We start from the raw sequence: 24203 nt of genomic DNA, 5'->3' as shown, positions 1-24203 counted from the left end.
TCCTGCTACACCAGTCCAGACAAGTGGGTTGCTCCCACTGCCAATTGATGGAGCTACAGCACACAGCTTTGTGATGTCATCATTACTTAGATATGACGCAGCACAGAGACATAGTATTCCTATGACAAAGCGTAAAACAGACCTTGTAAGATATCTTGCCAATAAAAGCTTTAAATACAAAAAAAAGCGTTAAACAAAAATTTGAAGAGGCGTTCCAAAAACTTGTCAAAGACAAAATTCTAAGAAAAGATCCTCTTAGACCAAAAATGTCCCCCTAAAAACAAGAAACAAGCTTTAAACCAAGCTTGGAGGAAAGCAAACGCACACATTATCAATTAGAAACACATTTCACCTATAAAGGCCCAAAATACCAGGAGGGTCCTAGACTGGTGAAACAAGATTCAAGGAAAAGTTAAATACTTTTTCCTTCCTCATCATCCTGCTACACCAGTCCAGGATGTGGGAAGTACCAAAGCCCATCTAAACTGAAGGGAGGAAGTAAGGGTCATGCTGAACACACCAGCTCCATAGGCTGTGTCTTCCTTAGCCAAAATATCTAATTTGTAATGCTTAAAGGAATGCAGTGATAACCATGTGATCACCTTGCAAATATCCTCCAGAGCAATAGCCATTACCTCTGCCCAGGATGAAGATGGAGCTCTAGAAGAATGAGTCCAAAATACCTCAGGAACCCAATGTTCCTTGAGAACACAAACTGACAAAATGGTTTCCCTGATCACCTTGCCAAAAGATGCCTTAGAAGTCATCTCACCCTTATATGGATCTCCAAATAAGAAAATCTACCTATCTTTCGGAAGGCATTAGTGACCTCCAAATACCAAAACAGCACACTGACAACCAGATATTTCAGATCCCTGTTACTGCCGTATCACTCCTCCTTGGAGAAGGTTGCTAGACAAACTGATTTAGATGAGACATTTTCAGCAAGAATGATGGAATCAGGCAAAAAAAGATACTGAATCTGCAGTGAACACCAAAAAGGATTCCCTACAGGACTGAGCCTGAAACTATGAAATGTGTCTAGTCAAGCAGATCGCTACAAAAAAAAAAAAGGAAAATTGGTTCTTACCTGGGTTATGCCTCCCCCTCCAGCAGATGGAATCAAAGAGAGTTGTACTGACACTAACACTGACTAGGTGCCACCTGCAGTCCCTCAGTATTAATCTGTACCCAAGCCAGAAATATAAAGACGAATCAAGTAAATCAAGGATAACCATAAAAACAGGCAACAAAATGCCCTCACACCAAAAACCTGTGTGGGATCAATAAAGCCTGTACTTCTTCATAGACCATACCGCAAAAACAGACAGATCGAGCGGACTCTCCCAATACCCTTTGCTAATCAAGGGTGGGACTCTGGACTGATCTGTGATACTACAGGAACGAAAATTAGCAGGTCAGAACCAATTTAGATTGAGAATAGGCCTGAAGTTGCCATCTTCCTTGGTAGCTACAAAATAAATGGAATACCAACTGTGATCATGTGCTTCGTGAGGAAGCAGAACTACCGCATTCAGTGACTGCACCTTTCAGATGGTAGTTTGAATTGCCAAGTTTTTGGCTGGAGAGACACAGGGAGAGACCATGAAAGCATTTGTAACTGAAGTGGCAAACTCCAGAGCATAACAGATGAAAAACATCCAGTAAACATTGGTTTGAAGTAAGAGGATTCACTCCCGGCAAGACTGTTAAGGGTCCATCTATCAGAAGGACCGAAGAGCGACTCTGCCACGCTTCATTGGGAGATGCAACTGACTTTGAAGGAGCCAGCTGAATCTCATTTCTGTTTCTTGCTCCCTCAAAAGGGACCTGAACGAGTAATATGACCATTTCCCAGTTCTATAATGTTTGGCATCCTTGAAATGACCACGGATTCTCTTGCACCAATAAAAAGACCAAACTTTATCCTCAGGAAGTTTCAGCCTTAGGATCCCCAAGACTCTTAATTAGCTGTTGTAAATCATTCCCAAACAAGTTTCCCCTTAAAGGAAAGCTTATATAGACAAGATATGGACCACGAATCTGCTGCTCAAGGGTGCAGCCTAAGTCGTCTTCTAGTCATTACAGCCAAAGCCACCACTCTGGAAGAAATCCTGGTCTTGTCATACAAGGCATCTGCTAAAGAACACAGCCCCTCCCAACACCAACCAAGCTACCTCTTCACCCTCAGGGAAGTGCAGATCCAGCCAGTGCCACTACACTGCTAAAAACAGCAATCCACATTAAAGAAAAAATTGGTTCTTACCTGCTAATTTTCTTTCCTTGAGACTTGCCAAACCAGTTATGGGATTATTTTGCTTGAATCTGATTGATTCAAGTTACAGATGACAGGCATAGCAATCCACCAATGGAGAAAGCAGAAGGTGGGAGTCATCCCGTTCTTACTGCAAATTCCACAGTTCAATCACCTCCCCAACTTTGTTCAGACTTGAGAAGACACCAAAGGACAAAGGGGGGGGGGGGGGGAGGAGAGAGGGGTCCTGGAGAGAAAGAGCCCTCGCCTCTTTTTTCCTTAAGTCAACCCCCTAGGCTGAGGTTGGAAGCTTTCAAAGGGGGTTTGCAAACCGAAGCAAACCAGGTGCCTGGCCCTCATACACTGGGAAGAACAATGAAAACTCTGTTCAACCCCACTAAAGATGACAGACTATGAAAATAGAAAATCTTGCTGCACCACCAGTACATCCTACCATCTGCTGGAGGAAGAGATTAGATTTTTTCTGTGCTACACATTATCTAAGTAGTAGTGATAACAAAAAGCTGAATGCTCTGCCTCCATCTGCTCAGGGGGGGCAACCCACTTGCCTGGACTGGTGTAGCAGGAGGAGGAATAAAGATTTAAGAAATCCATCTCAAATACCCCATTTTGCATCCACATGACAGATGGGTTTCATTAGCAATGCACCACCAACGCACTCAAATCAACTCACTTCTACCCAAAATAGAGCAATCTCCCTTGGTAGCCCAAACCTTTGGAACTCCCTCCCGACTAAGCTAAGAATTCAAGAAAACCTAAAAACCTTTAAAAAAAAAAAAAAGGTTGAAAACTTGGTTGTTCAACAAAGCATACCAATCCACCCAAAGGATCATCTAAACATCACCACCCTCCAATACAACCTCTTGACTAATTGAAATTCATCACATCTATGCTTTTCGTAAATAAGAAAGAACTCATAAACTGAACTTAATCATTACTTATGTTACCTCCTAACCCTAACAGTTTGTACTTTACAACCCTTGTTAACCCCCCATTTCCCTATAACCTATTTTGTAAACCGTTATGGAGTTATTTTGACGTTTCCTAATGACAGTATATAAAACTCTTTAAATAAAATAAACTATAAACCTCATACTAACCACCATTACAACATCTAACAAGAGTCCCACACCATGCGCTGGTTCCTCTGATTCCCTCCTCCCAAGAGACCTACTCAATCATATTGAATCCCCCAGTTTTCCTCACCAGGTCAAACACTTCAATATCAATCTCGAAGTTGGAAGCAATGTCATTTCTGAGAAAAGAAAAGTTAAAAATGAAGACAAATGCATTAGATTCCTAGTTTTCCTCAAATTCAACCCTCCCCTTATTTCTACATACTCTGGCCTCAGTTTGTCTAACTTGTCCTCCTCTTTAGCTCCAAAAGATGACTTACCTGCTAATACTAGCTCTATGAGCCATATCTATCTTTCCAAATTATCAGCTTTATCTCAATGCCAATAGGGTAGACAGAGGAGTACATTAAACGTAACAAGTCATTTTTATTTGCTACCTTGTGCATACCTGCCTTCAGCCCACTAGGATGAACTCTTTCCAATCAGTAACTATTTCAATTACAATGTAATTAAAGATGGATTGGGTATTTCAGAATGGTTATTGGTTTATTGTTTTAGGGTTTTTTTTTATATACCGTCGTTCGGCATGGCCATCACAACAGTTGACAAAGCAGTGCATCAATCAGAATACATTCATAAATTAAGTAAATAATAAAGTAAAACAAAATATTAAATTGCACTTTAGAATGAAAAATACAGTATAAAGTTAAAATACATGTACACATTCTGGCATTCCTTCATATTTATTTATTTATTTATTTAAATAATTTATATACCGGAGGTTCCTGTATAATATACATATCACCCCGGTTCACAAAGAACAGTAACTATCGCTACAAATAGCGGTTTACATAGAACAGAATAAAAAAGAAGTTTTACATTGAACAAAAACTAAGTAAACAAGTTTTTACATTGAAGTCAGCATGTGTAAATTTCTGATTGAAAAAAGGAAGAAAATAATAGATCTAAATAACTCGTTGTGGGCTTGAAAAGACTTTTCTTCGAGTTCTTGGCTCTAGGGGAAAGCTTGTTTGAAAAGCCAAGTCTTAAGTTTCCCTTTAAATGTAGAGTGGCATGGTTCCAAACGAAGGTCTGGAGGGAGCGAGTTCCAAAGTGAAGGGCCCGCTGTGGATAATGCACGTTTCCTCAGAACGGATTTCGCCAGTTGTGTGATTAGTCTGTTCTGATAGGCGCTACTGGTTGGTTTCACAGATGTGTGTAATTGAATTTGAAATGTTAGGTTGAGAGGTGCGATGTTGTGTAAGGCCTTATGTATCATCATTAAAGACTTGAACTGGATCCTGTATTTAATCGGAAGCCAGTGGAGATGCTGGAGAATTGGGGTGATATGATCTCTCTTTTTGGCATTTGATAGAATTCTTGCAGAGGCGTTCAGGACCATCTGAAGTGGTTTGATGGTGCATGCTGGTAGGCCTAGGAGGAGAGAGTTACAGTAATCCAGCTTTGGGAGTATGATGGCTTGTAAAACCATGCGGAAGTCTCTGTATAGGAGGAGAGGTTTGAGTTTCTTTAATGTTTGAAGTTTAAAGAAACATTCTTTTGTTGTGGTGTTGACGAATTTGTTGAGACTGAGTCTGTTGTCTATGATGACTCCCAGGTCTCTAACTTGTTATATTAATAATATTTATATATTATTAATATATATATATTAATATATATATACATATATTAATATGGACAAGACTAAACATGTAATTCTCAAATAAGCATGGAGAATGAATATGTTTTACAATATAATTTGTAGAATTGTTCCTTCAGAAGTATAAAAGGAGTGTGATTGATCACTGCTCATGATCAGTTCTACACTGCTTCCAGACAGTCCCCAAAAGCACCAAGCAAGCAGGGAACTTGCAGAAACTGTCTATTACTATTTTGGATCTGTTACTTCGCAGTAAACACTACAGATCCCTTGACAGATCAGTTTTCAAAGGGATTAGTATCCTAACATTTGGAGTTAATAGTAAGTTTTCAAAAGGGACAACTTAGGAGCCAGAGTGTCTAAATTTAGTGTCCTAGATTCACTAGGCCCTTAAATTTAGGATCCTAAAAATGAGGGGGCTAGAGGGACAGAGTTAAGATGGGGAAATAAAATTAGGAGCTTAAGCAGTGACTTTCAGAACTAGGCACTAATTTAGGATCCTAAATCTAGGCAAATAACATGATTTGCTATACCAGGTCAGACCTAAAAGGTCAATCAAGTCCAGTATCCTGTTTCTAACAATAGCCAATCCTGGCAGGATCCCAAAGATTCAATAGAGTCCATGCTGCTTATCCCAGGGACAAGCAGTGGATTTCCCCCAAGACCAATAATGGTATATGGACTTTTCTTTCAGGAACTTGTCTAAACCTTTTTTAAATCCAGCTACACCACATCCTCCAGCAATGAATTCCAAAGCTTAAATTATGCAAGGAATAAATAAATATTTTCTATTTGTCTTAAAATGTATCAGCTTGTAACTTCATTGAGTGTCCCTAGTCTGTACTTTTTGAAAGGGTAAACAGATTCATGTTTACCCGTTCCAGTCCACTCATTTTATAGACCTCTATCATATCTCCCCTCAGCAGTCTGAAGAGAATCTCTTTAGCCTTTCCTCACAGGGGAATCAATCCATCCCCTTTATCATTTTGGTCATCCTTCTCTGTACCTTTTCTAATTCTAATATATCTATTTTGAGATGCAATGACCAGAAATGCACACAATATACAAGGTGCCGTTGCTCCATGGAGCAATATAGAGTATCTTAATGCCTGTGTTTTATTTTCCATGCCTTTTATAGCATTCTGTTTGCTTTTTGACACTGCTACACACTGAGCAGAGGATTTCAGCTTATCCATGATGCCACCTAGATCCTTTTTCTGGGTGGTGACTCCCAAGGTGGAACCTTGCATCATGTAACTATAAATTTGGGATGCTCTTATCTACACGCATCACTTGTATTTGTCCCTTAAATGTCTAATGCTATTTGGATGCCCAATCTCCCAAAGTCCTCTTGCAATTTCTCACAAGCCTCTTATGATTTAACTTTTTCAAATGCTTTCTGGAAATCTAGAGCACTTTTATCCATGCCTTTAAAAAAAAAACCCATAGCAAATTGATGCAGCAAGACTTTCTTTGGCTAAGTCCCTATCTACTTTGTCTCATTAACTACATCTATCTTCAATAGTTTTGTTCTTTAGAATAGTGTCAATCATTTTCCCCCATAAGTGTCAGGCTCAGACTGTAGTTTCCCGGATCATTAAGAATATAAGAAATTGCCGTACTAAGTCAGACCAAGGGTCCATCAAGTCCAGCATCCTGTTTCCAACAGTAACTCATGAAACTCTGGACCTCTTCCTGGGTTGCAGACCCACCAACTCCTCTTGCTTGGAACCACAGTATCCCGCAGCTTTTCTGACCAAAATAAGCCTTGTGCAATAAGACAAACTGCTATGAGAAGGTTGCAGAATCAGAATCCTCCACCAGGTGGTCCTCGTCCTCACCCGACAATTTCCCAGGCTCCCCAGCCCTCCATGGGACTCAGATCAGCCAGGGACAGCGGTGGAGGAAGATCCCCCTCTCCTCCCTCCCACAGTCTCTGAAGCAGCCATGAGAGAAGATAAAACACTAATCGGGAAGGGGCCCACTGCTTCCCCCGATGCACCCGAAAGGAAGGCAGCAAGGGTCTGGAAGGCTGACACCACCGCGGTAGTTCCCGAGCTGTCTTCTCCCCCAGTGGGAACAAAAGCCTGCACACACACATTGCCACACACGGTGCACTTGCTGCTAAGCAGCATGCTCTCAGCCTGCCCTGACTGAGTGCAGTCAGCTGCTTGAGGAGCCTAAGGTGCGAGAGCCGCTGCAGCCGAGCCCCTGCTGGGCTTACAGAAAAGACAAAAACTATTTCCCTTTAGAAGAGTGGCAGCAGGCTCTGCAAGTCCTCCGGGTGGAGAGGGAACTGGCCCCACCAGATTTCTATCCCTGGCAATGGATTGAGCAATATAAGGGTCTCCAACCCCCTATGAACCAGGAGGGATGGCCCCACTAGGACCTGCCAACCTCCTGGGAGGAAATCTCCAAGAAACTATTCCTTTTAATTTTTAAACCTAGTTTCCAGTCTGCAGGTTTTGCACCTCTACCATCTGCTAGAGACAGAGAAATACTGAAGGACTGCAGGTGGCACATTATGTTATGTGGCAGTGTCAGCAAAACTGTCTCCATCTGCTGGAAGGGAGGCAAAAGCCCAGGAGTCTGGACTGATCTGGGTATGTACAGGGAATGAATGTCTGCTAATTGCCTTAGAGAGTCCAAAGTCATAGCTAGTTTAGAAAGAAAACTTTCCTATGTCAGCAACGAGGAGTCCAATATAATTAGAAGAAATACAAGGGGGAATCACCACCTTGTGCCATTCCCTCCTGTCCTTCCCGACAGGCACATACAAAGCACCTAAGTTAGGATCGGAGCTAGATTTCCTCTAGCTCTGATCCAGATGCACAGACTTCACTATGCATGGCCACAGGAGGCTCAGTCTGATCGGGAGGAGTATGAACCTCCAGAGATATGTTTCAGTGTCCAGGGAGCTCAGAGCCCATCCTTCACATGCTGCAGCTCCCAAGGACATAGTCGCTCCAGTTCCAACAAGCTGTAGTTCCGACTTGTCAACGGGGCCCCAAAATCACAGAGGAAGAAACATCAGGGAAGGTATGAAGTCTCCCCCTTAGGCTTGCCCATTAGCACAAAATATTTATAAGCAAAGCAAGAAAAGTTTTTTTAGGAATAAAGACAAGCAGCTTTGGCAGAGAGAAAGGTGCCAGTGGCCATCTTGGAATGCCCCCTTCTCTCAGGCATTTCCATACATCTGCAAACAGTTTAGATGTTGTAGACAAAACCACTGGCTCTGCCAGGGCAGAGGAGGAACCCAAAGATTCTTAACAAGTGAATTTTCAAAGGAGTTATGCATGTAAATATAACACGCCATCACTGAAAACTTTCAAAGCTATTTACTATGTTACGTGCTCTTAATGCTAGTAAGATGTATGGACAATGCAACAGTATGTCTTGTGGCTGTTCTTAAAGTGTATTTGCACATGTAGAAGCCAGGGCATAGTAAAATGCTTTTGAAAATTAGACCCCAAGCATTATTTCAACTGTTATACGAACTTTGAACAGGACAGTTTTTCTGGTGCGATGTCAGGTCTGTAGAACCCTCTCCTGATAGTGCGGATTAACTAAACCAGGATGAAGGCAAACCAGAAGCTCTTCTAGTTGCTTTAGAGATTAAAAAAAAAAAAAAAAGCCCTGGTCAGTCACCTCTGAACAGCATAATTCAGTTGTCAATGAGTGAGAAGATCAGGAACTCTAAATCAAGAGTTCAAAGGATGTATTCACCTTAATGGGTGATACTGGGACACTGGTTGGAGGGATTGTTGCAGATAGATTATTCTATTTAAATGAGGTAAAAGAAATTTCTCAGCAGACCTGCAGTCTGGATGAGCAACCGACTTTTCAGGCCTGGCATAGGCGTTAGAACATCTGAGGACAAGGATAGGTTCCTGCATCCCAATAGATTTTTTTTTTTTTTTTTTTTTTGAGGCAAGCAACAGTATGATTACAGACTCCAGAGCTGGCATCTAATCAGAAGCCCTCTACTCTAGAAGTAATGAGGGCTGTGGTAATTAGAGAGTGTAGCTAAGAAGCCCTTCAGTGGCTGGCCTAGAGTAGTCTGCTTATAGCTGCATTGAGAGCCTTGTTGCTTTCTGGTTAAACAGGTTGTGCAAAACTGCTTGACCAAAACTGTTGCCTCTTGATATGTTGTCCAAACAGTAATGGTATGTGAAAATGTGCAGATGACCAGGTCACAGCTTTGTGGATGTCTTCCACTGACAATGCCCTGAGGTGAGCCACTGAAGCAGTCATAGCTCACTCGACGAGCCTTGACAGTCTGAAATCTGTAAACCAGCCAGTGCACAAGAGTCCACTAGCCAATTTGACAGTGTTTTGTCTGCCACAAAATCTGAGAAGCCTAACAATGATGTGGAGTCCTTCTCAAGACGTAGTCCAAGACTCCCTTGAAGGAATGAAGAGCCTTCTTGATTTTATGTGCATGAGATCTTGGAAAGAAGATTGGAATAGCAGCTTGATGTGAAAGGCTGACGATTTAGGAAGAAGCTTGGGGAGAGTATGCAGGATCACCCAGTTGTGGAACTGGTATAATGAATGTTAATTCACTGACTTGAGAAGATGTGATTGCTATAAAAAACAGCACCTTCCACGTGAGAAACTTTAAAATAGTCTATAGAGGTTCAAATGTGGCTTCATAAGCTGAGCCAAGATGACTAATATCCAAAGGCACCAGAGGTTTGGTGGCTTGGAATATCACAATCCCTTCATGAATCTGAATACCAATGGATGGATGGAATTCAGAACTCTATGTACCTGCTGTTGGTACATCACAATAGGATTGAAGTATACTTTCACCGAGAACCTATTAATCCAGACTAAGAAAAGGCATTAAAGCAAGGCCTTTGGGCTACAGACAAATGGATCCAGACACTTCTGATATTCCTGCCTAGACATGGTACCACTGGACAATAGCATTATGTCCCTTGAGGATCCAAAAGCAGAAGAGACTTTGAAAAACTTTTTTTTTTTAAACTGCTTTTACATATGCTCTCTCATATTGTAGTAGCCTAGGCTTGGTGTCTGTGCTGGATGGGCCTTATGGCAAGAAGTATGGCAAACAGCATCTTTAGTCAAATGTAGTGAGGGGACTCGACATATTACTGCAATTAAGGATAAATGGGGTAAGGTGGTAAACTATCGCAGAGCTCTGTAAACATTTTTTGGGACTTTTCGCTCTTTGTATGCCAAGGATAAAGTAGAGATAGGAAAGAAAGCGGATTTTTTTTGCTAACATTTGAAAAAAAAAAACAGTTGAAAAGCGCCTCACCATCAGGCGCCAGCGAGCGGGGAGGCCACCCTCCATCCTGGGCCCCCGCAAGAAGTGAACACCATCTTAAATAATAAAAAAGAAACGGAACTATCATCAGGAGGTGAGGGGAAATGGGTGACTGCGCTGTGTGACCATGCCCCTCCCCCGACGTCAACTCTTTGTGCTTCATTTACTATTTTTTCTTTTACGTTTTCTGTTAAGTAACCTTTTTTCAAGTTCCTACCTTATGCCTTTGTTAACAATTTTATTATAAATGTTCTCTGTATTTGACTATGGAAATATTTTTTCCTGCTTTTTCTGTTTTATGTAAACCGGTATGATTTGCATTTTAATGTAAGAATGTCGGTATATAAAAATTATAAATAATAATAATAAACAACATTTCTTTACCCCAGTTAACTACCTCTCACTTGGAGGCTTTGAACGTGCCAGTATCTGTTATGGAAATACAGGCGCAAATAGAACAAGCTGCTCTTTACAAAGCACTTGGGCCAGACGGTTATGAGAGGAATTTTATAAGATCTTGAAAGATATGATTGTGCGACCCCCTGCAAGCCATATTTACTTAGTTGATTGTGGCAAAACAATTCCCTTTTAATTTAGAGTAGCTGATTATGATTTCCTTCTCCCTCAGTGCAGCATGGGTGCTGTTGGCAGTATTTTACATTTCACTGTATGTTTTGGTTTTTTTTTAGAAAACCATGCTTCAGCGAAGCTTTTCTTTTTTGAAAAGTTAAGAAAAATGTCGTAAACCCAGCAGCAATGGCTGCGGTGAGGGAGAGGGTCCTAGCCCTCTCCATGTTTCTGCTGTGTGCTTATTCTCCAGACATGTGGAGACAGGAGCGGTCCTGGAAGCCCACCAGGGTCGCCGGATCCAGGGCAGCAGAGGGTGGAGGGGAAACCATTTGACGGAGGAGACCGAATAAGAGGCTTATAGGAAAATTTAAGTCATGGGCTAGGTGGCGATGTCCTTTCGTGGATTACAAACTGGCTAAAAGACAGGAAAGAGTAGGATTAAATGGACAATTTTCTCAGTGAAGGGGAATGGGTAGTGCCTCAGGGATCTGTACTTTTCAAACTCCTTCTTACCAGTCTCCCAATATACGACTAACTGAAATTCGAACCAAGCTTCAAAACCAAGCTTTATAAATGATCTGGAAAGGAATACAACTAGGTAATCAAATTTGCAGATGATACAAAATTATTCAGAGTAGTTAAATCACAAGCAGATTGTGATAAATTGCAGGAAGACCTTCTGAGACTGGAGAATTGGGCTTACAAATGGCAGATGAAATTTAATGTGGATAAGTGCAAGGTGATGCATATAGGGAAAAATAACCCATGCTACAGTTACACAATGTTAGGTTCCATATTAGGAGCTACCACCCAAGAAAGATCTAGGCATCATAGTGGATAACACATTGAAATATCGGCTCAGTGTTTTGCAGCAGTCTAAAAAGCAAACAATGTTAGGAATTATTGGGAAGGGTGAATACAATGGAAAATGTCATAATGCCTCTATCACTCCATGGTGAGACCACACTTTGAATACTGTGTACAATTCTGGTTGCCGCATCTCAAAAAAGATATAGTTGCGATGGAGAAGGGCGACCAAAATGATAAAGGGGATGGAACAGCTCCCCTATGAGGAAAGGCTGAAGAGGTTAGGGCTGTTCAGCTTGGAGAAGAGAAGGCTGAGGGGGGATAAGATAGAGGTCTTTAAAATCATGCGGTCTTGAACGAGTAGATGTGAATCTGTTATGTACACTTTCGATTAATAGAAGGACTAGGGGCATTCCATGAAGTTAGCAAGTAGCACATTTAAGACTAATCTGAGAGGGGGCAAGATGGCCGCCATATTCTGAGCCTGTGCAAGACCGGAGGGGAGAGCTCTTACTATTTCTTTTTTTCAAACGATGCCGCATACTAAAAGGAAGGGTCGCCTGAAGGGTGAGATTGCCAGCTCACCTGAAGTAGACCCGCGACAGCCTCAAATCCCCGGATTCTTTGCGGCTACACCATCGATTGAACCGGGAAGCTCGGTCGCTGGGGGAACAGCTACTGAGCATGAGCTGTCCCCCTTGACCCTTGATACGACGCTGAGCCCCGGATCACCAAGGAAGCCAGTATACCCCAGAGAGACATCGTTACCTAGCCCTGCCTCGGTGGAGACAGGAGCGGCCATGATAATGGCCAGGGACAAAATATCTCAAGCCACTCGGGTCGGAGCCATTTGCGCCAGCGATTTTCATCAGCTGGGGAGAAGTCCGGGTAAAGAAGGAGAAGGGGAAGGCCCTGCAATGACTTCCTCACCACTGGCCTTAGAGACTTTGTCTTTGCCTACAACATCGGATACAGGTACTGAGGTGATTTCTGGAACTGTGGTAGGTGAAGGGGTGGAACGGCTAAGAGAGATAGCAGTTTCTGCTTTGACTCCAAGACCTGAAACTGTTACCCTGGATGGGATTTGGACAATGCTGAGCTCGATTGAAAAAGTGGTCAAAACTTTATCTGTGGCAACTTTGGACATAAAAAATCAAACGATTGAGAATAATAAATTGACATTGTCATATAAAAAAAAATAGAAGAGGTAGATAAAAGAATTGTTATGATTGAAAACAAGCAGTCAAAATTAATACAATCAGAAGGGAATACTGTTAAAAGATTAGAAACCATAGAAAATGCTTTGCGAGCACATAATCTAAGAATCTTAAATTTTCCTTTAGTGAGATTAATCTCGCCTAATGAATTGTTTAAAGTATATATGATGCAAATACTTAAGATTCCAGAGAGTGCTTTGCCCGTGGTTGTAAAGGCGTATTATTTGCAGCAGAAACAAAATGAGGAGCAAGAGCAATCATTGGATGTAACAAATATATTAGAAATGTCCTCAGAATTCCAAATTACCTCAAGAACAACAATGCTTGTATCATTTGCATTTCTCTCAGAAAGGAACCATGTGATGCGTTTATATTTTCGTAACAGGCAATGTCTCTTTTATGGAAGTTCAGTATGGATATATCCTGACGTGGTAAAACCAACTCAGGTTCACAGAAAAGAGTTTTAGGCTGCGACCTGAGGTTTTGAAATTGGGAGCGCGCTTTGTCCTAAAATACCCTTGTAAAGCTTGTATAAGTTACTTGAATGAAAAATATGTTTTTTATGATTTTATTTAACAGTTTTTTATACCGACCTTCATAGTAAATAACCATATCGGATCGGTTTACATTTAACAGAGGGTATAACTGAAGGAACAATTCAGGTAAACAACAGATAACAATAGAAAGGAATAAGTCAAAGTTACAATCAACGGGAATCGAGAACTTGGAAGCTTAACATAAGCTGGAAAGAAGATAAAGGCAGGTAATAATTATAAAATATACGATAGTGAGACAGGGTTAAAGCTTGAAGGTGCATGTAGAACAATTAAGATCTTTCTTAGCTGGACGATCCCCAGTTACGACCTCCACAGACCCGGTGTAAGGAGTGTTAAGATGGTACAGATCAGCGAGTCTATCTATTCCTGAGTTAGTGATAAAATTTGTTGTGAATTATGCTCTATTCTGCCCCTACTTACCACATTTTTTCTTATAATTTAAATGTCATTATATACGGTAACAATGTATATTCTTAATTTCTTTAGATACTTTGTTTTTTGACATTGATTTTCTGTACAGGAATGTTTAAAATTCCTAGTAAAAAATTTTTGAAATTTTGAAAATAAAGAATTGAGAAAAAAAAAAAAAAAAAGACTAATCTGAGAAAATTCTCTCACTCAACGCACAATAAAGCTCTGGAATTTGTTGCCAGAGGATGTGGTTAGTGCAGTTAGTGTAGCTGGGTTCAAAAAAGGTTTGGATAAGTTCTTGGAGGAGAAGTCCATTAATGGCTATTAATCAAATGGCTATTAATCAAATCTTTATTTTATTTAAAGAGTTTTCTATACCATCATGCAGAAATGTCAAAGTAACGCCATCATAACATAACAGTTTACAGATAAGGTTATAGGGAAATTGGGTTGCTTAGGGAATAGCCACTGCTATTAATTGTATCAGTAGCATGGGATCTTCTTAGTGTTTGGGTAATTGCCAGGTTCTGCCTCTGTTGGAAACAGAATGCTGGGCTTGATGGACCCTTGGCCTGACCCAGTATTGCATGTTCTTATGTTCTTAAGAAAGATGTACTGCTCTCTTATTGACCATTCTCATTGCTTAATTACAACCTTATTGGCTAAGATACCTGCAGATTGTTTAGCTATTCATTTGCCTGCCCTTATAGTGGAACATCAGGTAGATTTTGTATGGGGCAGATATTCAGCCTATGTTTGGAAGGTACTGTCTATATATTCCAGGGTATACAGGCAAATATTTCTTCTCCTTGTCAGTTTTGATGCTGAAAAAATGTTTGACAGGGTGGATTGGAAATATTTTGTGTGTTGGAAAAGTTACTGTAATTCTACTCCCAGAGCGCAAATTTTGGTTAGTGGGCACCTAACTGAGAAGTTTGATATACAACATTGAACATGCCAGGATTGCCCTGTCACCACTTCTCTCCCCTAACATTGGAACCCATCTTGAGGTCAATTCAGGCGAACGAGAGGGATAGCAGGAGTCCCTGTTGGAGAGAAGGTATTTAAAATTGTGGCCTTTGCTGATGATTTGTTTATCCATCTTTCTAGGCCACGAGGGTCTTTGAGCTGCTTAAAATGACTTCTATATTTGGACTCTTTTTGGGTTTTAAGCTTGATATGGAGAAGTCTGAGGCATTAGCATTCTCTTAGCAAGTAAAGTCTGTGGGGGAAGGATTTCTCTGAGGTGGGCAGATGTTTCTTTCCATTATTTGGGTATAGTTCTTACTTTGGATTTGTCTCAATTATCTTATCTTAATGTTCTCTCTCTGCTGAAAAATATGAAAATTGTGGAATTCTCTACCATTGTCGTTAACTGGATATATTAATTTCTTTAGAATGTTGTGGTCACAGTGGCTTTATATATTGCAGGTGTTACCAATTTGCAGAAAAAAAAAATATCAGCGGTTGGGTTATGCCATGATTTCAAGGTTTCTTTGGTTTTGAAGCTTGGTTCGAATTTCAATTAGTCGTATATTAGGAGGCTGGTAGGAAGGAGATTTGGGGGTCCCTAGAATTGAGCTGTATAATGTGACTTGCATACTGCATGTGAGAGACAGGCTGTTTTTTTTGGGGGGGGGAGGGGGGGAGTATGTAAATATAAACTGAGTTTAATCTCTACAATTGTCCTAGTGTGCAGAGTTCCTTATGCACCAGTATTTGTGTAGTTCATGCTTACAATAAAATAACTGATTTCAAATAAGAGATGTTTGAAGGATCAAACATTCAGACTGTACACACTGTCCACACCAGCTTCACCCTTCTCCTCCTATTCCCTTTGAGACAGGAGAAAGGCGAGAGGTTGGATTAGGAAGCATAGTGCTTTTCACCTGCTCCAGCCTCAGCCTAACCCTCCCCCCAATGCCTGCAAGTTAATTGCCAAGAGAGGGCTGGAGCAGAAGTAGAAAGAAGACTGAAGGCACACACCCTGTTGCTTTTATCAAGTAATTGAATAAAGAGGAAGAAAAGCTTCAGTCAGGAATGTTGATTGTGCGAGACTGTGCAGTCACGGGAGCCTTGGGGCACTGGTTAAGATCCCGATTTGCAGAGGTGACCTGCAGATGCTCTTTTGATGTAAGGGTACTCTACACCTTTATTCAATCAATAAAACCACAATCCACATCTCAGAAAAATCAGAAGCATGGGTTAATACTGCCAAACCTATGAGATGGCAATGAGTTAATCCCTCTAAGATAACTAGCATGCACACCCTTAACTGAAACCTCCAACCCCATGGTAAAAAGGTCAATAGTAGTGACTTACAGAGCTACAGATGTAGGGAAAAGGATGGTATCTCCTGTCCGGACATCCTCTGTGCTGGCAAGAGGCGTGGCCATAATATAGTGAGAGCCAAAGCGAATCAGCATTAGGAAATAGTGGCTGGTCCTTCCTAAAGAAGTAAATAAGTATTAAATATCACCAGAAGGAAATTGTGGATCCAAGATGTAGATACAAGCAGTCAACTTAGGAAATATCAACAAAATATTTATTACAAATTGCGTCAAAATTAACTAGTGTCTTCCCTAAATTTATACCTTCAACCCTTGGAACTAAACAGAGTGGGAGTCGAGGTAAGCTCGTAGTTGTTCTGGTTCCCTGAAAATATATCGTGAATTCTGATAAGTTAACAAACAATAAAATTGTTTATATTTTTCTGTGATGTAGAATGTTCTTGAGATTATATGAGTAATTTCTTTTACTGGTGTTTAACTTCTGAACGATAAAAGTTCTGTATATTTGTTTTTGAAAAATTCAATAAATAAATAATTTAAAAAAATATATATATCACCAGAAGGAAGACAACGGCATAACATACAGTGCAGTTCTCAAAACAGGAATCCCAATGAAGCATACAGACATGGCAAAGAGCATGAACACACAGTCCTGTGTGTGTTTTGCCTATTAAAAATGTACTTTTGCATACTGAAAAACAATCAGTAGTACGTTTGAGAGATAAACAACACATCAAATATGCCTGTCTCAAAAACAAAATGTATCCAATCATGTAACTTACAAAACTAATTTTATTGTATTGCTTGACAAGTCGGGTTAGAAAGCCACTATTTGTATCCAAAGTGGGAAATCAATGAAGATTGGTTCTTACCTGCTAATTTTCGTTCCTGGAATACCACAGATTAGTCAAGACAAGTTGATTTTGCATCCCTCCCAGCAGATGAGGCAGAGAATACAAGCTTATCAGGCAGTGCTACTTCACAGAGTCGAGTGAGCCTCCTGCAGTCCCTCAGTATTGACCTGTACCCAAGCAAAAAAGGTCTACTCCCATAAACCCAAATGATTACCTTCTGGGGCAAGCAGAGACTCCAAGTTGGATCACCTTATAAAATCTGGGCCCCAACCTCCAGAGTAATGAACACATTTTCAACCCTAACAGCTTAACTTATAATATTTGCAAAAATCTTCATTTTACAAACATCCAGAAGCGGAAAAGGTCTTTCATAAAATTAAGGGGACAGGATTCTGTGCTGATCTGTGGTATTCCAGGAACGAAAATTTGCAGGCAAGAACCAATTTTCTTTCCCTATTCATACTCCAGATAAGTCCAGACAATTGGGATGTACCCAAGCCCTTTCACTCTGGATGGGAACCTGAAAGACCCATGCATCACACTTTCCCCAAACATCGCTTCATCTGGTGTTTGAACATCCAGGCGGTAATGCTTAGTAAGAGTGTGCAGGGAAGACCACATCACTGCCCAACAAATCTTTTGTGAAGATATCAGCTCCACACCACCTGGCGTATAGTGCTCATCAGCTGACACACCTGAGACATCAACTTCCTTATCTGTGCAGTTGGAAGGAAGACCTTGCCCTGTTTGGTGTCTAATCAGACTCCCAGATATTCCAAGGACTGGGAAGGCTTGAGACTGCTATTGTCCAGGTTTACTACCCAACAGAGTTCCTGAAGCAAGGAGGTCACTGTCACCTGGATGCTGTCTTCCATGGACTTGGCCCGGATCAGCCAGTCATCCAAGCACTGGTGCACTAGAATTCCTTCTTTCCTCAATGCTGCTGCTATGACCACCATAATCTCAGAAAATGTTCTGGGGGCAGTGGCCAGGCCGAAAGGGCAGCACCTGGAACTGATAATGGGGCCCAGTACCGCAAAATGTAGGAAAGTCTGATTGACTGGAATATGAAGGTAGGCCTCAGAAAGGTCCAGGGATGTTAACTGTGCTCCATGACAATGGCTATACAACTGTTAGAGTAGAGTTTCCATGCAGAAATGATTCACTCGTATATGTCAGAAGCTCTGGAGATCCAGGATGGGGTGAAAGGAAACTTCCTTCTTGGGTATGATGAAATAGATGGAATAATGCCCTGTATTTTCCTGGGGCGCAGGTACTGGGATTACAGCCATTATCCTGAGAAGCTTTAAAAGAGTAATCTCTACTGCCTGCTTCTTGTGCTGGGAGTGGCAAGTCTTGCCTCACAAATCTGCTTCATTTTTTTGAAGGAGTTAATAAACATGTGGATAAAGGTGAACCGGTAGATGTAGTGTACTTGGATTTTCAGAAGGCGTTTGACAAAGTTCCTCATGAGAGGCTTCTAGGAAAAGTAAAAAGTCATGGGATAGGTGGCGATGTCCTTTCGTGGATTGCAAACTGGCTAAAAGACAGGAAACAGAGAGTAGGATTAAATGGACAATTTTCTCAGTGGAAGGGAGTGGACAGTGGAGTGCCTCAGGGATCTGTATTGGGACCCTTACTTTTCAATATATTTATAAATGATCTGGAAAGAAATACGACGAGTGAGAATCAAATTTGCAGATGACACAAAATTGTTCAGAGTAGTTAAATCACAAGCAGATTGTGATAAATTGCAGGAAGACCTTGTGAGACTGGAAAATTGGACATCCAAATGGCAGATGAAATTTAATGTGGATAAGTGCAAGGTGATGCATATAGGGAAAAATAACCCTTGCTGTAGTTACACAATGTTGGGTTCCCTATTAGGTGCTACAACCCAAGAAAGAGATCTAGGCGTCATAGTGGATAACACATTGAAATCATCAGTTCAGTGTGCTGCGGCAGTCAAAAAAGCAAACAGAATGTTGGGAATTATTAGAAAGGGAATGGTGAATAAAACGGAAAATGTCATAATGCCTCTGCATCACTCCATGGTGAGACCGCACCTTGAATACTGTGTACAATTCTGGTCGCCGCATCTCAAAAAAGATATAGTTGCAATGGAGAAGGTACAGAGAAGGGCAACCAAAATGATAAGGGGAATGGAACAGCTCCTCTATGAAGAAAGACTAAAGAGGTTAAGACTTTTCAGCTTGGAGAAGAGACGGCTGAGGGGGGATATGATAGAGATGTTTAAAATCATGAGAGGTCTAGAACAGGTAGATGTGAATCGGTTATTTACTCTTTCGGATAATAGAAAGACTAGGGGGGCACTCCATGAAGTTAGCATGGGGCACATTTAAAACCAATCTGAGAAAGTTCTTTTTTACTCAACGCACAATTAAACTCTGGAATTTGTTGCCAGAGGATGTGGTTAGTGCAGTTAGTATAGCTGTGTTTAAAAAAGGATTGGATAAGTTCTTGGAGGAGAAGTCCATTACCTGCTATTAAGTTCACTTAGAGAATAGCCACTGCCATTAGCAATGGTAACTGGGAATAGACTTAGTTTTTGGGTACTTGCCAGGTTCTTATGGCCTGGATTGGCCACTGTTGGAAACAGGATGCTGGGCTTGATGAACCCTTGGTCTGACCCAGTATGGCATTTTTTTATGTTCTTATGTCTCTAGGAATGCTATGAAATTTCAGCACATATCCTTCTCATATGCCCTCCTGTACCCATTTGTCCGAAGTGATCTCGACCCACCACTGGTAAAAGGGGGACAGTCAACCCTCTATCTCCTTGTCCCATGATGGGTCAAGCAAAACACTTCATTGGGAAGTTTGGGCCGAACCTGAACCAGCCCCTCTCTTCGGTTGTTGACTCTGAAAGGACCGAGACCTTCCCGAGGACCAAGACATCTGAAATGAGTTCCTGTAGGGCCAGAAGAACTAGAAGCCCCCTGGCCAGACCCCTTATAGGCGAGGGGCACTGTGGCCTCCTTCTCTTATCTTCCAGTAGCCGAGGCACTGGGGATTCAGCTCACTTACTGGCCAGCATTTCCAATTCGCTACCGAATCGGAGGGATCCCTTGAAGGCCATCTTTGTAAGGTTTGCCTTCAAGGTCGTGTCTGCTGACTAGTTTCACAGCCATGGTTGTCTTTTGACTGCCACCACTGATGCCACTCCTCTTGCCAAGATATGGACTAGGTTAGAGCTTGCCATCTGCTAGGAAGGCTGCGGCAGGCTCCATAGCCTCTCTGGAATGCGCCCCTGAGCTATCTGCCTCTTGAGAGAAGCAGGCATGAATGAGCCACCAGGGCACAACAGGAAGCAATCTGTAATGTTATTGCTGTTGCGTCAAAGGCTTGCTAAAGGATGGACTCCAACCGCCTATCATGTGCATCCTTTAAGTTCGTTCCTCCCTCCCTCCACTAGGATAGTTCGCTTTGAAATAGCGCAGACCAGGGTTGACCACTTTGGGGAAATGCAGGCATTCTCTGGCAGTCAGATCCAGGGGATACAGGGCCTCTAATGTCAGATCTCCTTTAAAGCTTGCTTTGAGGCATCCCATTCCAGGTCAATCAAATCCTGGATGGCTTACAGCATTGGAAGATAGAAGAAGCTTTCCGTAGAGACACCAGGATGGATTCTTCTTTGGTTCTGTCATAGGATCCATGCCAGGAACTCCCATAGTCTTCAGGGTCTGGGAAGCCAAGGCTGGCAATTCATCTCTATGGAAAAAACGTAACATGGTCCAGTATGGCTCCAAGCCTGGAGGGATTTCCCCATCTTCCAATGAGTCTGCATCCCCTTCGTCATCCTTGGTGTCTGGGTCCCCATCAGGGATACCCTTGGTGAGACGAGTTATGTCTCGAGGCATCCTGATAGGGCCGCAAAAGCGAGGCCTTCCCGGCTGGAGTTCAGTTCTGACAGTGGCAGGATGGACTGACGGCACCTGTACGAAGGCTTGAAGGCCTTGAAAAAAATTCTACACAGGAAAAGGCTGCTGGGTCCATACCTAGCCCAGGAGGAACTGGGATAGGTGCCGCTGAATTGCTCCTCTCAAGGTGGCTGCAGCCCCAGGATTACTCAGATCCTGAGAGCTACCGGATAAAATCGTGGCTGACCCAACATCCGAATGGGAGGAGCCGGGTTTGGAAAAGTTCTGGGAGTCTAAACCTCTCTGGACCTCATCAGTGCTGATTGTGGAGCCCTAATATGGCAGGCAGCACAAAGTGTAGTTTGTGCTTCTTTGCTGCCAGAGCCATAATCAACAGTAACTTGTGTGTTCAGCCGGCTAGCACCTGAATTCAAGAGCATACAGATTCATCCCAGTGCACGCAAGTATAAGTGCCTCTAAGCATGAACATATGCACACGTTTGTGTGAACATATGCACGATGATAGGCACACAGTGTGTGCCTAGAGCAGACTTGCACCACACATATCGATGATCTATAGGGGGCGATGACGCACAAAATCGCACGCAAGATGGCGTCTCCAAGGCCTGCCACGTAGTGTGCCCACCGAGCCTGAAGTGGGGCCTAGCCCATCGGGGGGCCACTCAATCCGTTCAGAAGCCCCCTTTCCTTGCCCCGATGGGATCGGGAACGTCTTTGGTATGGCGTGCCAAGCAAGGAGACCGGAGGAAAGACTTACCGAAACCCTTCCAAGTCTCTGAATTGGAGGAATCCTCTTCTCGTTTTTACTTACCTGGGATCAGCTCTTACCGGCTGAGTACAGAGACTGTCTCCGGCTGCGGGGGGAAGAGGGCTTTGGCAGTCACCGCTGCGCTCTGCTTCCTGCTGCTGAAGCAGCTGAAAGGCAGCAAAGTCCTCACTAGGAGCCGGGTAACGCACCAAGGCACACCTCTGAGGGTTCTTGGAAATCGCCTCAGGAATTCGACTGAGGGAGAGACCTTAAGGTATCATCCGCAGGAAAGTGGGGCTCAATCAATCTTCAATTTAAAGGTAAATTTTCCTCTTCTAATTACTGCAATCCCACTATATCACCAATGCTAGGGTAAGGAAAGCACATCCACATCTGCTAGGAGACAGATACTAGAGGGCTAAGGTCACTGCCGGGGTATATCTAATGTGACGTCAGCTTTAAAAACCTGACTCCCATCTCCATCTGCTAGCAGGTGAGTATCTGAGTCCATCTGGCTACATGCTAGGAAGAGAGAAATGTCCTACAGCTATAATTGAGAGCCTCCAGCAGACTCTGCATACATCAGGACAGCAAGCATTGAAAGTTACCAGATAGTATCTCCCATTCCAAGAAAAAGGATTGTGCCCATAACCTCTATATAGTGCAACTCACAATAAACAGGACAAGAGAGAAGTCCCAAACAAACAACCTATCCAATAAGAAAAGCTGTTTCTAATTAGGCAAATGTAATTCTGAATATTTCACAGGTTGTATATCTGAAGCCTTGCTTGCATTATGCACTTCTTTTACACTTAGTTTTCCTGTTTTCCCAAGGCCTACATACCTGTGTGGCACATTGCAGAGCACACATAGTCCACTTTGAGGGGCAGGTGGATGTCAGAAATCGTGATCGACCCTCGGCAAGGCTTGGGTCCACTTTTAGAAGGTATTCTCTCCTCTTCCAACGTGTTTTCATCTTTCAGACATTTCAGCAGATTCAGAAGACCCAGTTGCTTCTCAGCTGGAAGAAACAGATGAGGTACAAAAAAGGAAAAGAAAGTTTGAATTTCACATTTTAAAAAACATGCTAACTCTTGCCTGAACAATCCTATAATTTTAAGCTCACTGCCCCATCTATTTTAAATGCTATAATGGGTAAAAATATCTCATGTCTCCATGGCTAGACTCAGAGGTTAGCTTGGGTGTAGGCATCAAGACCGGAGATAGTTATTATAAATGCTGAAGAGATAAAAGCCAGGTTTGTTTTCATCATCTTCCTGGTGTCAATTCTGATGCTCCTTTGCAGAAAGCACCAGTACTAATATTACATAAAGAATCAGTCAGCTCCAGATTAATAAGCTGCTCGTCTAGCATTGCTGAGACACTTTTGGAAAGCTGTTGGATAACCTCTTCTGTGATAAGGACACTGGATGTTGTAGTTCATAAGTGTAAAGTCACCACACTTTATGTGACAGTGTGGAAGCGTTTTTTGTTTTTTTTTCACTTTACCACATATGGCACAGCATCTGACTGATTTGGGGTATTTGGTGGATTGGCATGACTCAACATCTCCTTCTGGCAGGAGACCTCATACCAATTGAAAAGGTGTTGTGAAGTTCTCTCAGTGGATGGAATGAATGATTGTATGGGTATGCGTTCTGGATACAGAATGGAAAGCATTACATGGGAAATGGGTGTTCTGCATGAGACTGTTGGAAACTTTTTATGCAGGCACATTCTAAAACATCCAATCCAAGTGGGTGAGCCATGAGTGGGTAAACAGAACAATTTGAAACAAAAAAACTCTGTGGCCATGCAAGGCATTTCAGTGTTTCCTGTTGATATGTGATGTGCGTTATATCTTAAGCTGAACACAAGATTCTTTCCTCAATACTAATGTATACACTATTGACAAGTTACTGGGAAGCCTATGGTTTAGACTTTGAGACATTTCCTTTTTTTTGTTTCCTTGAAACTGGCGTTCAAGCTTCAGTTGACTGTTTTGGCTGGCTTTCTGCAATAATGCAGTTTCAGACAGTATTATAAAGTTCACCTCCTGGGATGGATTCCCTTCCTTTCTTTACCCAAATGGAAAATCTTAACCAGCTCCAGGTTGCTGAAGAACAAATAATAGCAATCACTCACTGGACACAAGAAGTAATCTCTCTGCTTCAGCCTCCTCTCTTGTGCCCTTCCCATGCTCTTCGTCTACACAAAAGCTCAATGCATGGCATGTTTGCTGAATGATTCGTTGAAGGGCATTTACCTCTTCATTCAAAGCCTACACAAAGGGAAAGAGGGACAACATATGAACTTTAAAAGCAGTAGAAATGCAACCTTATGGTGCAACACAATCCTCTGCCCAAGTCTCTATTCAGCACTGCCTCAGAATAAAGCAACAAGAATTTTTAATCTCTGAGCAACTGTATATTTTGATCACCAATCAAAAAAGCATTCAAATGCATGACTATCTGCTTAATAAAGGTGTCTAAATGTATCATGCAGCTATCAATCTTTCTGTAAAGGACTTTGCCCCCAA

General features: G+C 42.0%; 1 protein-coding gene across 4 annotated transcripts in view; it reads right to left on the bottom strand.

Moving 5' to 3' along the window:
- LOC115095285 (anillin-like) overlaps nt 1-24203 on the bottom strand; it is a 173973-nt gene that overhangs the window by 34556 nt on the left and 115214 nt on the right. For all 4 annotated transcript variants that reach the window (XM_029608758.1, XM_029608760.1, XM_029608757.1 and 1 more), the window contains exons 14-17: nt 23810-23945; nt 22509-22685; nt 16192-16318; nt 3482-3530 (exon numbers count right to left, since the gene is read on the bottom strand). In XM_029608758.1, coding sequence (XP_029464618.1) covers nt 3482-3530; nt 16192-16318; nt 22509-22685; nt 23810-23945 — 489 coding nt within the window. The remainder of the gene's footprint in view (nt 1-3481; nt 3531-16191; nt 16319-22508; nt 22686-23809; nt 23946-24203) is intronic.

Source organism: Rhinatrema bivittatum, chromosome 7 (genome assembly GCF_901001135.1).
Source record: "Rhinatrema bivittatum chromosome 7, aRhiBiv1.1, whole genome shotgun sequence".
Lineage (NCBI taxonomy): Eukaryota > Metazoa > Chordata > Amphibia > Gymnophiona > Rhinatrematidae > Rhinatrema > Rhinatrema bivittatum.
The sequence above is the reverse complement of the archived record's forward strand: the minus strand, read 5'-3'. Positions and strand labels throughout refer to the sequence as shown.